The sequence below is a fragment of the Anguilla anguilla genome, chromosome 2, assembly GCF_013347855.1.
Source record: "Anguilla anguilla isolate fAngAng1 chromosome 2, fAngAng1.pri, whole genome shotgun sequence".
In the NCBI taxonomy this organism is placed as follows: Eukaryota; Metazoa; Chordata; class Actinopteri; order Anguilliformes; family Anguillidae; genus Anguilla; species Anguilla anguilla.
Genome location: NC_049202.1, coordinates 32751390 through 32767699, shown reverse-complemented (window position 1 = coordinate 32767699; position 16310 = coordinate 32751390). Strand labels below are relative to the sequence as shown.

Below are 16310 nucleotides of genomic sequence, written 5' to 3'. Positions count from 1 at the left end.
CATTAACTACAGGCTTGTGGTATTTCCTGTTTGTGCACTAGTACGAATTTTTTATTTTCGATTAGTTGCTAACCAACAGTAGACTTGCTGATATTAATTAGAACCAAATTATCTTTTCAAGTTCAAGTAGAATGTTAGCTATAACATGTTTGATGGTTAATTAGGCAACGATAGGTACAATCTGAACGCAACAATTTTACCAATTTTACTGCTACTCTCCTTTGTAATTGGGAGTGTAACGTCGCAAGGAATCAATAAAGTTTTTTTAGGCGCACGCGTACTTCGGTAAGGCGCGTATCAAGCAAACGTTTTGCCAGTGTTGTTAGCTAGCTTGTCGCCTAGAGAGGAGAACTTGTCAATGAAAGAAATCAACAGCTGAATGCACGAAGGAAACGTCTCAGGGATACCACGAGTAAAAAAGGATGCCCCGGGAAATTATAACTCTGCAGTTAGGACAGTGTGGCAACCAGAGTAAGCTGTGATATTTTTTTTCTTGCTGGCTAACGCTACAATAGAAAGACACCGAATATTCGAAATAGGACAAGGCCTTACTGCGTCTTTAGATTGTCAATTTAACATTTTCATTATAGTAATAGTTAGTTTGTTTGCTGGCTGTTCAAGTATTTGCTGGCCAAGTAGTAGTCGAGTCCAATATTGTAGCTTGTTTTTAGCCAGTTGTTCTCAATGTGGCTTGTTAGCCAGCAACTGTGGCCGAGGAAATCGAGTCTCTCTCTACTCATTGCAGATAGCTAGTTTGATTGCTGAATTAACATAGTTGGCTAATTCTCATTAACTTTATTTGTATTAAGATAGCTCGCCTACTATATTATAGCTACAAGCTCGTTTTTAATTAAAAAACCTTCGAATGTTTGCACGAAATAAATATGCCAATGAACAATTTGAGTGTATCCATCCTCTTCTACATTACCGTGTGAGTAACTTACCTAAATTGCAATGGGCCAGAAATACATTTTATTACCACTGCAAAAGAGTAAGGATATGCTAGCATAACAACACATTTCTGTGCGTGTTTAAAATAAATAGCAAAATTAATACGTGTATTCCTTTGTTTCCTTATTCCCTAAATCTATGAAATGGCACATATAGACTGTGCAGAGTTTAGTAGGCAGGGTCCCTTCACAAATTCTCATATAATGTTGGCCTATGAACAATGGACTGTACAAGTTTGAAACTGTTGTGAAGTGCTAGCAGTGTGTTATTGTTAATATTTTCTTCCTCCCTGGCAGTTGGATTTGAGTTCTGGAAGCAGCTGTGTGCAGAACATGGCATCAGCCCAGAGGGCATTGTGGAGGAGTTTGCCACAGAGGGCACAGACCGCAAGGATGTCTTCTTCTACCAGGTGAGGACTTTACTTGAAGCCATGCAAGGAAACAGTGGTGTATGTCGTGGTACAAGCTTTACTTGATGCTATACTAGAAAGCCTCTAGTTCTGCGCATTTCCTGTGTGCACAAAAAAAATCATGTTAGGCTGCTTTTGTTTTCAAGTTCAACTGCTATGGAATGTGCAGCCACTAGGTGGTGCAAATATTTTATGTGCGTGGTGTGCTCATTTTGCCTCTGCTTCGTCAGGTAGCAGGAGGGCTATCAGGTTACTGCCTAAAGAAGGCCGCTGAGAACAATTTTATGGCTGGCGGTCGCTTCTAGAAAGTTTGAGAGGGACAAGCCGATTTTTAAGATGACTATATTCTGGAAGTAATGTACACCAGATTTAGGTATTTAACATAATATGTGTATAGCTTTCAACAAAAACATAGCCGCAAACAAAATTTATATAAATTTTTGTTCTTTGTTGACAACTGGGATATTCTATTTTGCTTATTGGAAAACATTGTGTTAATCACAAGGTTAAAGAAATGCATTTGAATGTTTCACGAGTTCACAGCGGTTCTCTTTCATACACAATGTGAAAGAAGCTGCTAGCATACAAGTTGAACCAAAACATGTTTGTAGGTTGCTGTGGCGTCATATGGAAAGCTAATCCTGGACCAGTACTTTGGGAGCTGTTCTTGACATAATGTGTATGAATAATGCAGCCAAGCCGCACCATTTATGTGTGTAAATATCAGCATGCATATTGAAGCAGAAGCCAGTCATTAAGCTAAACAATGATCTTGATGAACTTGCATGAATGCAAGATTGCTAGCTACCTTCCATGTGTTTTTGTCAGTCACGTAAGAACATAAGATGGCATGAACAATTTAATGAACAAAAGTTATTAAATCCTGGCTGGAAGGTAACTTTGTATACAAATGCCAAACCTACTTCATAAATGTAAAAGAAAGCGCTGTGTAGACTGGTGGTAGTGTCATATTAAATGACTTTGTCCTGTTAAAATTGACTTAACGCATTTGCTTGTTCATCAGAATATTTTTTTGACCATCTGGACCAGTGCTAACCAATCCTGTTCCTGGAGATCTTCCATCCTGTAGGTTTTCATTCCATCCCTAACAGAGCGCATCTCATTCAACAGCTATAGAGCTTGTTGGGCGGCTAATTAGTAGAGTCATGTGTGCCAATTTAGGGTTGAAAGGAAAACCTACAGGATGGTAGATCTCCATGAACAGCGTTGGTTACCAATAATCTAGGCATTACTACCCAGTTATTCAAAAATGAGTTCGTTAATTTGTATATAAAATGGCTCACTTGTGACGAGGTTGAAAAAATTGCTGTTAATTCCTGTTCAAACCAGAATACTATGACTTCTGCATAAATGTTTTGCACAGGTAAACATTGTTTGAAATGAATTGTGCCCTGCCATGTGGCAGGTGGTGATCTATAACAAACCACTGACAACCTCTAGGTGGCGCAGTTATCCTAGTTTTGGATAGCTTGCGTTTTTATGCTCAAGTAATCCGATCAGAATTTTGAATTGACACAGCTTTACTCAGTCCACTAGTGACTAGTGAAGTAAATGTGTTGTTTATGGCTACAGCTGGAATCACTGTAACAAAATTTATATGATGAATATTGGGTACATGAAATACACATAACATCAGAAGATGCAACATTATGATTGATGTGCAGGACCGGCTTTAACTTTCTGGCAAACATTTGTATGTTGATCACATATACTTCAGGTAATTGAGATAAACAATTTTACAAATACACAATTTACATTTAATAGCACAAAAGTTGATTAACATCAAATAAGTCAGTGTTTTACATTTACTTCAAATTAACAGTCAGTATACAACGTCTTTTAAACGTTCTCATGACTTGAAAAATTGTGCTGAATTCATTGTATGTGTTGCTCTATTTTTACTGGTTCGTTTTTCCACGCTTATGATGTAACTGGGGTTATGTCTGCCTGTGATATTTTAGATTAAGTACTGCTTTCACTTGACATTTACCCTCCATGTTGCCCCCTTTAGGCTGATGATGAGCACTACATCCCACGGGCAGTACTGCTGGACTTGGAGCCCAGGGTCATTCACTCCATATTGAACTCCCCTTATGCGAATCTCTATAACCCGGAGAACATCTACCTTTCAGAACATGGCGGTGGAGCTGGGAACAACTGGGCTAGCGGGTTCTCTCAGGTGGGGAAGGGTCGCCCGATTCTCACATTGTTGCTTTGTACAACATTTTAGAATCAAACAGTTCAGTACAGTCCATCAGGACCTCCTGTGAGGTGTTTTCTAAAGAAAGTGTCTTAGCAAATGGTAACATTACTTTGTTTAATGACCCCTGTTATCAATTATGTATTGAAGCAAAGCGAAGGGGGGAAAAAAAGAAAAGTGAAAGTTGGATTGAGTAGTGGGGCTACCTTGCCACAGGATTCCTTTTAAATTCACGTCCCAGCCAAGTCAGCCTCACAGGCTTACTATTTCCAGTGCCTCTTTACCGCAAACTCAGGAGTTTAATGACTTGGCTCGTGTAATGATTGACCGGTGTAATGTCCAGGGGACCATACTTGCACATCTGGCTTCTTCGAACCACAGAAATGGGCAATTATTAAAGGGCTCCCACCCTTTCATACCTGTCAGTCGTTGGTTACCGGGTAAATGCAAAGTCTCCAAAGAGCTCATTAAGAAGTAAAAATGAGAGAATACAGCAGATTTACTGATGGTTGTGTTTTCCCAGGGCGAGAAGATCCATGAAGACATCTTTGACATCATTGACAGGGAAGCAGATGGGAGCGACAGCCTGGAGGTGAGTCACCGACCACGCGTACTAAAGGCTTCCAGATTTTTTTTTTTTTTTTTACAGACGGCGTGCGGCGGGCGGGCATGAACGACGAGTTTTAAAATCGTCGGACTATTTGTCCAGTAACCTGCGTGCGTTTTCCAATTCCGCCTACGTATCCCGTTACTGCGCGGTCGGCTCCGCTCCGCCTGAAGTGAGAAAGGGAGACGAGCATGCTGGGAAAGGGCTCGTTAGCCGACGGCGCTTTTGGGAGTGGAAGTTAATACCCCCACGGTCACGCCAGCCCTGTCCCGGGAACGTAATGAAACGGTTCCTGATTGCCTCCATATGCGCTTGGCGCGCGACCGTTTTTCTGTACTGTAGCTCGGTCTTGAAAGAGAGCTTTTCACTCTCTGCTGGCACAGCACATTGTACAGTGGTGGTGGGGGCTGTAGGGGGGGGGGGGGGGGGGGGGGGGGGGGGTTGCATATTAAAACTCGGCCCACACGTGTTATCAGCAATGAAAAACGCCTTTGTCATCCTCTGCGGTACACTCCGCCTCTCCTCCCCTCCCCTCCCCTCCCCTCCCCCCCCCCACCCCCTCCTTCGCTCTTAACCTCTAACTCGCAGGCCTTAAAACAGCAGCAGCGCCACACTCCCTAGCCCCATTTAGACCCGCGCGACTGTTTGCCTTTCTTTATATAACCCTCCCAATATTATTTTTTGCGCGCGAAAGCGGGGGGCTGGGGCGTGGCAGGTAGGATGTTAGCGGTGGGGCTGGAGTGGAGGGCACACATTACAGGGCAGTGTGGGGCGGGAGAGCGCGCCGCGGGGCACTGGGCGGGGCCGTTTGCCTCCTGGCTGTCGAACGCCGCGGGAGGAAGCAGGCTGGTTAATGCCCTGAGACACTGCGTTTTTAGAATGAAAGTATGGAGAGCCGTTACACTTTGTGTGATGTAAAGTTCATGCATTTATATGCCAGGCACATGGTGTTATTCTGTTCACCTAACGTAGTAATGGTGATTATTCTGTTCACCTAACGTAGTAACAGTGTTACTTGTGCAACATTGTTACTATGTTGTATACACGCTCTCTACATAGCATGCTACCATGTATGCAGCAGTGCAGATTTGAACTGACAACCTTTTGTTCAGTTCACTGACTATTCCAGTTTAGTCCCCTCTGAAAGACTACAGTAATGCGCTGTCAATTATTAAATGAAGCAGTGCGGGGTTTATCTGAATAATGTCATGTATTTAGTGTGTCCTGCACTTTAAGTGTGTGTCTCTGTGTTGCAGGGTTTTGTGTTGTGCCACTCCATCGCCGGTGGAACTGGATCTGGCCTGGGCTCCTATCTGCTGGAGCGGTTAAACGACAGGTTAGCGTTCGTCGCCGCCGCGGAGCTCCATGGTTACCGCGCTATGACTCAGCCCGCGGAGGCCGGGCTCTCGCCAGCTGCGTCGTAGCTTATAAATAACCGCCCCAGCGCGAGCGCCCCGCCCCCCTCTCCGAGCGCCTGCTTCCTGTAATTAAACGCCGGCGTAATTGCGGCAGGCGCCTCTGGAACGAGCCGGGCGCGCTTTTCTCTCCCGGAGGCGCTCGGGCTGACCGCCCCCCCTCCCTCTGCCGACCGCAGGTACCCCAAGAAGCTGGTGCAGACGTACTCGGTGTTCCCCAACCAGGACGAGATGAGCGACGTGGTGGTGCAGCCCTACAACTCCCTGCTGACGCTGAAGAGGCTGACGCAGAACGCTGACTGCGTGGTGAGCGGCCGGGCGCGGCGTGCGCGGCGTGCGCGGCGGCGTTCTGCAGCCGAGGCGCCGCGCGCCGCTGAGGCTCGGAGGGCACTAGGCTGGCCTGTGTGCTGCTGCCCGAGTGGGTACAGAGGGGAAAAAAAACGCTTCCTCTTCCTCTGGTCTGTCAGTGTCCAGCCAGGAACAGGCAGGCAGACCTGGTGCCAGAGGCCCTCAAAATGTCCTCATTCTGCTGTTACTTTGTAAAAGGCCTCTAAGGAAAATTGATTTTTGGAAAAAAAAGCAGTTGTGTCAAAGTGACTGTTTCCTACAGTGTACTCCAATGATGGTAATCAGTTTTAATGATGACTGCTGTGTATCTTTCAGTACCTTGGTACATTCAAGTAATCATTTAGCATGCTAAATCATTTAGAAAAACCCTGATATTTGTTGGTAACAATACTTTTTTACTTTAGTTAAAAGCTCTAACTAGACGTATACATAAAGGCCCAAATATGTCAAGCACTAGGTTTTCCTAGGTTCCAGTTTATCGCTCAAACCAAGGTAATTTTATAATTTGTCTGATTCAACTTGTATACTCCCAGTTATAGCTCTCAAAAATGTAGTTTATAACATTATATATAAATAGCTATAACATTTTTTACTTTTTATTTTATTTTAATATTTTGCTTTTCCATTTAATTTCACTACTTTTTAAATAAAAAAGAAGAATATACCCCCAATATCAACTGACCTTTTTATTAACAAAGAACATGTTATTACAGCATTGGGTCTCACATTAGCCTGGTTTAGTTCATAGAGGCATAAGGTTATGTGACTGAGAAGAGTTTGCTACAGTTTACAGAAAACACTGTAAACTTCAGCTGTGCTGTTGCCAACAGTTACCACATAGTTTTGTTGAGCCATAGTTTCATTGTGGCCTCCAACATCACATAAATAACTTTTTAGGTCTGTTTACACTGCTGCTATTTTGTCATGGACTGGCCACTGTGTAGACATCAGTCATGTTTTTGGAAATAATATGAAATGTGTTGGAGAGTATTGTGTAAGCACTTGATTAATTAAGAGCCTTCCCTGGTAGGGCTTGGGTTAGAGGGGTAATTGGATTGAAATATTTTCATTATTCGGTTTTGGAATGAGTTTCTTGCTGTTAATCTTTGCTGTCAAACCTTGTTTTCCCCCCAAACATACGCTTACGTTTTTTTAAAAGTCTATCCTACCATAGGCTAATTATTTAATTTTCAAAACCTGATTTTAGCACTGAAACTTTACTGTTGTGATCAGTTTTGACAAAATTACTTTGTAATGAATATAGTGAATAGGGCTAAGCCTCAGTCTGAAGTGTAACTAGAAAGGTTACAAATGCTGAAGGAATTGTGTGGGCTTGCTTCAAATTCCAACTGGCACCTTCCTCAAGTCAAGCCTCAATGCATTTCAATGAGGGCACATAGCTCAGAAGAAGCACGAAACCGTCCAGACCCACGGCGCACTGTAGCGTTACATATACAGCCGGGGATCAGCAAGTAGCGATTATGTTCCAGGGATTAGTCCTAAAAGTGTCATGAGCATAACTTGGCTAACTATATAGCTAGCTAGCTATGGCATGTCCTCATCTCTGTAACGTTATTTGTTGTCCTCCGTGTGTCCATACATTGGTGGTTGTAGCGTCCGTGTGTCCATACATCTGTATCGGTGGTTGTAGCTGTGTGTCATTAGCTCCTACTCATGCGTGCAGGATAGCATCCGTACGCGCTAACTAGGTTAACTAAAGTAGGCGAAACGCTAACATGTTAGGGTTAGCTAAAGTAACGTTAGGCGGTAAAGCTGTGCTTAAAAATCTTGCGCCGTTGGAAGTGCGTCCTACTAAACGTCCGTGTTTAACGAAGTGAAAAAAGAGCTTGGCTCGCGAGGCTAGTGAGTGACCACCTGCGCATGTGTCCTACTAAACGTCCCACTAAACGTTCCACTAAACGTCCATAGTGACCCTCTATGGAGTGACCACATAAAAAGTTGAATATTTAAAAAAGTTTTCAATATTTCAAAAATCTACATCTATACAAGCAACAATGTCTGGAAGTTTGAATGTAGTGCAAAAACTGTAGGACTAGTCAGAGCTAGAAAAATTGGGCGGAAAGTGCAGAAACATAAAAGATATCAAGAGTGGGCTTGCTTCCGGCAACAACATGCCAATTGTTCATGCTGGTGAACAGAGTAACAAATAACTAGAAAATAATGATTTTATGATTTTTGTTGCTACATTTAAAAACGTATGTATGCAGTGTGTATGTGTTTCCCATTTCCAAATGGATGAAGGACTGTGGGACATTGAGTTTCTGTGTGGGAGGATAGGGAAATGCCTGCAAAAAGAGCCATCAAGAGCCCTAATGTGATCTCTAATGCGATCTTTCTCTCTCTTGCTCAAAGACACCGGTTATATTTTTTTATGGAGGGCTTTCAAACTCTTTTAGCGGTGAATACCTTCTAAGATATTTAGTTTAAACATGTTTATTCCAATATGTGTGAACTGCATTTATAAATTTTGAATTTGTGTGTATTTGTTCACTGTATTTAGGCGTATTAGTACAGCTTGGTGTTTCTCACAGGTGTTCAAAACATCTCAATTCATACGCTTGTTTTTCACAATAAATTTAAAACTCTTTCTGTCTCAATTTCACGATCTCTCTAGGTGGTGTTGGATAACACGGCTCTGAACAGGATTGCCACAGACAGACTACACATCCAGAACCCCTCTTTTTCCCAAATCAATCAGCTGGTGAGTGACTGAAGCCTAAACTCCAGATACCATGAGCACCACAGTGCAATGTATTCATTCTGGGAGAAGTTGCAGCTTTGGGTCTCATGGTTGTGCCGTTAGTAATTTAAAGAGAGTGTTGTGTCATCATGAATGAGTGAAGGGTCTCTGCTTATTTTGCACTAAGGGTGTCAGGATGTCCGATAATATCAGATATAGAAGACATTAGAAGATAAAGCCGACATAAGTGTCTACAGCTATGATTTAAAAAATTATTATTTCTATTTTAAGGATAAAATATACATAAATGCTTTTATATAATAGTATTAGTTAAAAATAAACAGGTGAGTTAATATTTCAGTATAAACAGGTGAGTCAAAAAGTCTGTATAACTCAATCTTTGCATTATCGTGGGTTCGCTGTTTTTTATATTTGACTATTATACAGTAGTCAAATAATATTTTGGCTATTTAGTTTATTAACGGTGCCAATCACGTGATGCGTGATCTTATCCTTGATAATTGGCGGAGAAGTGCATCGTCTCATTTGGTGGTGAAGTAATGAGACACGATTTCCCCTGATGGCGAAAGTTGCAAGGAAGTACCATGTTCAGCACCATGGGAAACATCGCCACTCTTTTGCGTAACCTCCTACAAGCAGAGAGGGTCAGAATGCTCGGTTTCCTGGCTAAAAAGACATGAAACGAGATTAAATGCAGAGAATGTCATCAAAGAAGTTGTTTAGCCTGGAGAAAAATTCAAATTTGAGAGTGTAATGTAATGTTATTTGATTTATAGTGTTATTTAAATACTTGTGTTTATTAATTGTTCAATTGTTTTTTTTAAATGTATGTATGTGTTCATATATACGTGTTTATAATAACAAATGCTAATATCGAATGTTACAATATTTTTTAAAGGCATATTGAGGATATGAAATGTGATATTTTGCGCATAAACGGCTTTTTATGCATTGTATATCATTAGCAATTCCGAACTAGCATACTAATGCATATTAACCATGAGTTTCTAAACAGGCATGTCACTGCTTATGAATGGATTATATATAAAGGGCTCTGAGGTGTCCAAAGTGCAAGAAATACTAGATCATTTTATAATATTATACTATGAACAAATACGAGCCACAGTTTATATGATCCATTCAATAAATAGCTGCTGGAATGAGTTTAGCTTGAAATGTACCAAATTCTCAATGTCCTTCTAGGTTGGTCAAGAAATCCTGATTGTCTTAAACATGCATTACAGGCTTTGAGTCCTGTGCAGTTCAGACAGGCGTTGATCAAACACTGCAGACTGTGCATCAGGGCTGCATTAAGTCCGGCTGAGGAAATGTATAATGAATGGAGCTTTAGAACGAAAAGTCACAAGATCCCTATAATCTGCATTTATTGCAGCCACCAGCGTCTGAGAGCACAAACTGTGCTGTAATGTCTCGGTGTTTCGTGCGCTATAGCTCTGTATCCCCGTCCTGCGAAGTTAACTGGGACAGGGGAACAAAGTCCTTTTGCTTCCGAATCTGAACTGGTCTGAACTTTTCTGCTCACGCCAGAAAATTAATTTTCCAGGACAACTAGTTCTTGTGCTGCATCTTTGATACGCCATGAACAAGAAGTGCTTTTACTTGGACAAAGGCCTACTCAACTCAAACTGCAAGTTTAAAATGCACGCGTGACTCAGGAAATTGTAAATTAATTGAGGGAACTACTGTATATCATAGGTAGAGCATACGTCTTGAGCAATAGGAGTAAAGCTAGCATCCATATGACACGTTATATGAATAATCAAATATGTTTGAGGCGTTCTCGTCATTTTGTTACACGGGAGCTACTAGCATCAGGTTATTGCTTATTATTTCATTTTCCTTGATGGGCCCCCATAGATATTTGAGTAACATGGTTGCTTGTAATTATTTAACAGTAAAAGCATTGCTCTCAGGAAGAATTAATTTGTAGGTGGTGCCCGCTGGAGCGCTGAGGAGCCCGTATATTTCCGCGTTCTGCAGACGGCAGCCTTTTCTGACTAGGCGTAATTGTTGCCCATTTGTCAGCTGGGGGAACGCAACGTGTCCTTTACCTCGTCGCGCTGTCTGACTTCTGCGCAGGTCTCCACCATCATGTCTGCCAGCACCACCACTCTGCGCTACCCCGGCTACATGAACAACGATCTGATTGGTTTGATCGCGTCCCTCATCCCGACGCCCCGCCTTCACTTCCTCATGACCGGCTACACCCCACTCACCACTGACCAGTCGGTATGTTGGACTAGAACAGCTCCTTGCATCAGTAATCAATATAAAACCCTGCATAATTAAACAATTGTATATATTAATTACAGTTCAATGCAGTTCATAACTTTTTTCATAACAATGAAACCGATTAATCTCAGTTATCTTTGAAAGAGCACCGTAATTTCTCTCAGATGATCATCCTATATGTGTTGGCTTACTTGACCCTATAGACTGAATACAGGGGGTCTTGTCAATGGCTTTTTCTTTTCACATGTCTAAGGCTCGGATTGCATAGTAACCCAAGTGGTCCATTACGGTACATGGAGGATAGCACAGGGGGCCCCACAGGTTTACAGTGGGGCGTGATGTGTTTGTTTGAATTAGGTGGCCAGCGTGCGGAAGACCACGGTGCTGGACGTGATGAGGAGGCTGCTGCAGCCCAAGAACGTTATGGTGTCCACGGCGAGGGATAGGCAAACCAGCCACTGCTACATCGCTATCCTCAACATCATCCAGGGCGAGGTGGACCCCACGCAGGTGGGTTTACGCTGGACGAAGTCTCGTTCCTGTGCAGCCGACCTGCGTCTCGCCTTGCAGCCTTTAAACCAACAAACGCTCTTGGGAAAAGGGAAGGATGGTCGAGTGGCTTGGGGGCGGTCTTCTTGCAGCTTTCTCTTCTGGAGGAGTGCTGATGACAGCCTTCAGGAAATGCTGACTCGGGACAGATGAAGCTGACAGCCACACACACACCCCCACTCACACACCAGGAGATAACTTCCGACTGCCTGTCCCTTAGAACATTTTACTATCGCTGTTCTACCCATTTAAATGAACAAGAACATTTCTGTTTTGAATGAATATTGTTTTTGGCTTTGCTGCGGTGAATGAACTACAGTCGAACCTCAGAAATATGATTCTTGGTGTCTGACCGGTCAACCAGATGATTATGAAGCAATATATGCAATTATGCCATATCAAAATACTTGATACATGCTGATGATACATTTCTGGCATTAATCAAAAACAAGCTACACCGTCTTTCCATTTATTAAGAAATACTTGAAATACTACCCAAGATAAACAGTGGGGTATGTCTTGGTACTATTGCGAAAGAATATAATTCTGGGAAAACTTTTTGTTGAGTTTGGTACTTTAAGGTAGAGAACAAAATCACTTTGTTTGCATGAGGGTCCAAAGGTGTGTCAGTTGACTGTTAAAATGTAGCCTATCATTTTGAAAGATGACATAAAAGGAGTGCGTGTTCTAAAGAGCCGACATCCTCTTCCTTGGCTCGAATTTCGATAACGCCTGTGACTCAGTGGGAGCCGACGATCGCTCGCAGTCTGCCATTGTGACCGTATGACTGGACATTTACACCAGCAAGATCAGAGAGCCTTTGGGCACGCCCTAAATTCATCACTCGCACTGACGACAGTTGGTTTTTAACAATGACTCCGCTGCACAAAAGCCATTCAAAATACAAATTTAGAGAAAAATCTAATTCACTTATTAGCTACAGATTTATCATGGTCATTTAGTGGCATTTCTTACTTTAGTTACTTTAGTTTTATTACTTACATTTTACTGCGGTTTTATGTAATGGCCGTGAAATTTTATCCTGTTTAGCTTTGCGCCATCATAATTTACACACACAGATTTTCCCCACCTTCCTTTTATTGCCACACTTGCTTATTGCCGCCTTTTAGCTTATGGTTTTAACTGGCGGTGCAACGTAGTAGCACCGTACGTCCTGTTCTCAGGGCCTTGCATAACGGCATGTATCTTACGCTTAGCATGCACCCCACCCAGGGTTATCCTTGGCCATCTGAAACCACTGCAAATACACGTTAATATTACATCAGTAAGTCATTAACTTGCTGATAACGGAAATATCCTATTCCTATAGCACCTTTTGTTTTTGACCTATTTCTGTTTAAAGTGATTGATAGCTTTCCCTTTGTCAGCATTACCCGAGTCAACCCGAGATGTTGTAAAATAACCTGAGGTGTTGTGACAGGTGCACAAAAGCCTGCAGAGGATTCGGGAGAGGAAGCTGGCCAGCTTCATCCCTTGGGGCCCGGCCAGCATTCAGGTGGCCCTGTCGAGGAAGTCTCCGTACCTGCCGTCTGCCCACCGCGTCAGTGGACTGATGATGGCCAATCACACCAGCATCTCCTCTGTAAGCCTACTGCTGACCAACCTGCATTTTCTCTTTGCGTGTAGGCTGTAGCTAAAAGCTAAAGGTTGCATTCTTAGGTGGCACACTGACACATTTTTATACATATACCTTTGTCTAAGGCTTATGAACACTGTGTGTTTGTTATTACCTGCAGATAGTAACCAGAATTCACAACCTGCACCAGAATTCATTTCTTGGGAGATTTTTTTTCTGTCGAGATCTCTGTACAGGAAATGAAACCAAAATCTTTTAAGTACAGTACCCTTTGGTAATTTGGTGAGTGAAAGGGTTCACTAAGACGGCAAGCTTATCTGTACAGCCTTAGATCCGTACAGCTGTAGGCAGCTCTAGTTTGCGTCTGGCCTAATACATCATTACCTGACTAAATGGGATCAAGCAGTGGCAGGACACAATCTGTTTAATCCCCTCAAGGTAAGTATGTGCTTAAGTGGGCAAGGGTTCCATTGAGCATTGCTAGCCATATATTATACACACGTTGCCTGTATGTTACCAGTTGGCTAGTCTCGCATAGCCAGAGCTATCTCCACACTTCGTTTCAGCTGTGCCAGAGCTGGAGAAAGGTCTGGCTCAACCCTTTATCATTCCGGTATAGGGTAAAAAAAAAACGCTCTGGCTTGTTCGTATTTCTTTAAACCAATCACAATCGTCTTGGGCGGCGCTAAGCCCAGGATGCAGCGACGGTGCCCTTGCAAAAACGGTAACACGCAGATAGCGGAAGGGGAGGAGAATTCCGACTGAAATAGTCGGCCATTGGCAGGCTTATACCCACAGTCTATATCCTGTGAGTCAGACTACCAGTTGGCAGTCAGAGATGCACCATTCATAGCTGTTCAGCAGTAGGCTGCATGGCTTGTAGTGTGGATACTAGTCACTGGATCAAAGTCGGTTATATCAAAGTAGTTAGCCCGCTTCAGCTGCAGTACTCTCAAAGTATTTGGCATTGTGCCACAGCAGCACAGTATAGCGATGGAAGGAATGGAAATGTATAGCATACGGAAGGAAAAGGGAGAAAGTATTCTTCATTTTCTCAGATAACATCTGCTGTGTAAACGACGGTGTATTGAAACCACTCTATAAAATGGTGTATTATAGTTTTCTAGAATGGGTTAGTCATCTGTCACCATATTATGCTGCATATTTTTCTTTTTGCGCGTGTCGTTCCCTTGACTATCAAGCACATTTTACTGAACTGCCCTGCCTTTAATGCCACAAGACAACGGTTTTTAACAAGGTGTCCCCTGAAAGAATTTTAGAGCTGTTATCACAAGTACATTTGAAACATCTTATATAGGTTTTATTTAATTTTCTGGTTTTCTATTGATCGATTTATACTTTTTATATATCGAAATGTTATCATTACCATGTTCTTGCCATGAAATGGCCTTAGATGCTGACATGGCTCTAAATAACAAAAAAATGCTTTTAAAAATTCTGCACGTGTCGAGTGCGCGGCTGAACGCTGCTCTGACCTGCCGCTCGTCTTCCCGTAGCTGTTTGAGCGCACGTGCCGGCAGTACGACAAGCTGCGGAAGCGCGAGGCCTTCCTGGAGCAGTTCCGCAAGGAGGACATATTCAAGGAGAACTTCAACGAGCTGGACGACTCGCGCGAGGTCGTCCAGCAGCTCATCGACGAGTACAGCGCCGCCACGCGGCCCGACTACATCTCCTGGGGCTCCCAGGAGCAGTGACCCCCCTCGCGAAGCGCAAGCTCCACACCTCTTGCATGTATTGCGGTGGCGAGGCGTGTTGTCACGCGGTCTCAGTGGCTTTCCCTTCGGTTCGTGTGACCCTGTTAGAAATCTGTAAGGCCTCAAGCCTTCCCGCCCCCTTGTAAGTTCCACGTCCCAACGGAGGTTGTATGACCTGGTGCCCGAATCCATTTTATTGCAATATTAGCTACATACATTGGCCTGGAAAATTATTCACACCTTTGATAAAGGCGAGCAAAGGATGTATAAAATAAACAGTACACTTATTAAGCTATATTGTATGCGCACAAAATGGGGAAATTATGTTTTTATACTAATATAGCATCCTCCCTTTACAAGTAGAACGCTACAGAGCTACCTTCTGTAGTGTTCTATGAGACTGGTGAACATATTGGGATCTTTGACCATTCCGACATACGAAAACTTTCAAGATACTTTGGTCTGAGCTTATGGACTTGTGGAATAATGAACTGTGCCATGTCTCCAGACTTGAACACAATTCACTCAAAGCACTGTTCAATTCAAACCAACTGGGTCCAACTCTGGAGACATGGTAATCATACTTGGTGTAGTTCATAATTCCACTGACTTCAACAGGAGCCCCAAAACCAGAAAATGAAGAGAATCTTTCAGCAAGACAAAGAATTTACCTCGAATTTAATGACAAAATGGTTGATCTACTGAAGAATTATTGTTTTGCAATGCTATTTTGGGCTCTAGACTTGAACCCGATTAAAAATGTGTGGTTCGTGTTGAATAGTGCAGTCTGCAAATGCAGACCGAAGGATCTAGAAAAATTCTGTTTTGGGGAATGGTCAGACCCCCCCCCAAATATGTTCATCACGCTCATTTAAAAAAAATGAGCTTTTTCACTGAGCAATTGTGTTGTAAAAGAATATAATTTTTCCATTCTGTGCATACAATATGACTCATTACTGTGATTGTTTGGTTTATACAAGCTTCTTTGCTCATTCTTATCACGTGAATTTTTTTTTTTTTGAATTTTTGTATGTTTGTGCTGGTAACACCACTGTGCAATAAAAACACATACATGTACAAACGTAGTGCCAGTGGCCATGCACTCATACATTTATTCATATAAAGTGAGAGAAAATGAGTTTACCATGCATTTAATGTCAGCTTAACTTGCATGCCCCCCTCTCCAATTTTACAGTTAGCTTCTAGTGCTCTTTCATGTTTCTGTTGTCTGGGTCAGTTCTGGTTGCTTTTTTTTTTTGCTCTCACACTTCCTGTTTCATTAAGGACCTTCTGTGTTGCATCTTCTGTTATGACATTGCACACATATGTGTTCTTTGATCTGTGGCCTGAAAACCTGTTCCTTTAAGACTGCAAATCCTTCACACTCTACAATGTGTGGCGTGCCATCGGCTGTTTTACTGTACATGGCCATCACTTCTACAACCAGAACTAACGACCAGAGACATCGAGAGATCATTTGGTCGAGGACCTGAATCTAACACGACCAAGGGGGTGGTGGAAGA

General features: G+C 42.6%; 1 protein-coding gene across 1 annotated transcript; it reads left to right on the top strand.

Moving 5' to 3' along the window:
- Positions 1–260: 260 nt before the first annotated feature.
- Positions 261–15628, top strand: tubg1 (tubulin, gamma 1). Its single transcript, XM_035399968.1, has 11 exons — positions 261–471; positions 1248–1360; positions 3393–3560; positions 4105–4173; positions 5445–5524; positions 5783–5909; positions 8587–8673; positions 10774–10923; positions 11284–11436; positions 12917–13078; positions 14590–15628. The coding sequence occupies exons 1-11, from the start codon at positions 423–425 to the stop codon at positions 14785–14787; spliced, it is 1356 nt and encodes a 451-aa protein (XP_035255859.1). The 5' UTR covers positions 261–422; the 3' UTR covers positions 14788–15628.
- Positions 15629–16310: the final 682 nt, after the last annotated feature.

Bases quoted from the DNA above. Each gene is read 5' to 3' on its own strand.
- tubg1 (XM_035399968.1), top strand. From the start codon at position 423: ATGCCCCGGGAAATTATAACTCTGCAGTTAGGACAGTGTGGCAACCAG. The intron at 5,910-8,586 runs GTGAGCGGCCGG...CGATCTCTCTAG, and splicing joins CGCAGAACGCTGACTGCGTG to GTGGTGTTGGATAACACGGC. The intron at 8,674-10,773 runs GTGAGTGACTGA...ACTTCTGCGCAG, and splicing joins TTTCCCAAATCAATCAGCTG to GTCTCCACCATCATGTCTGC.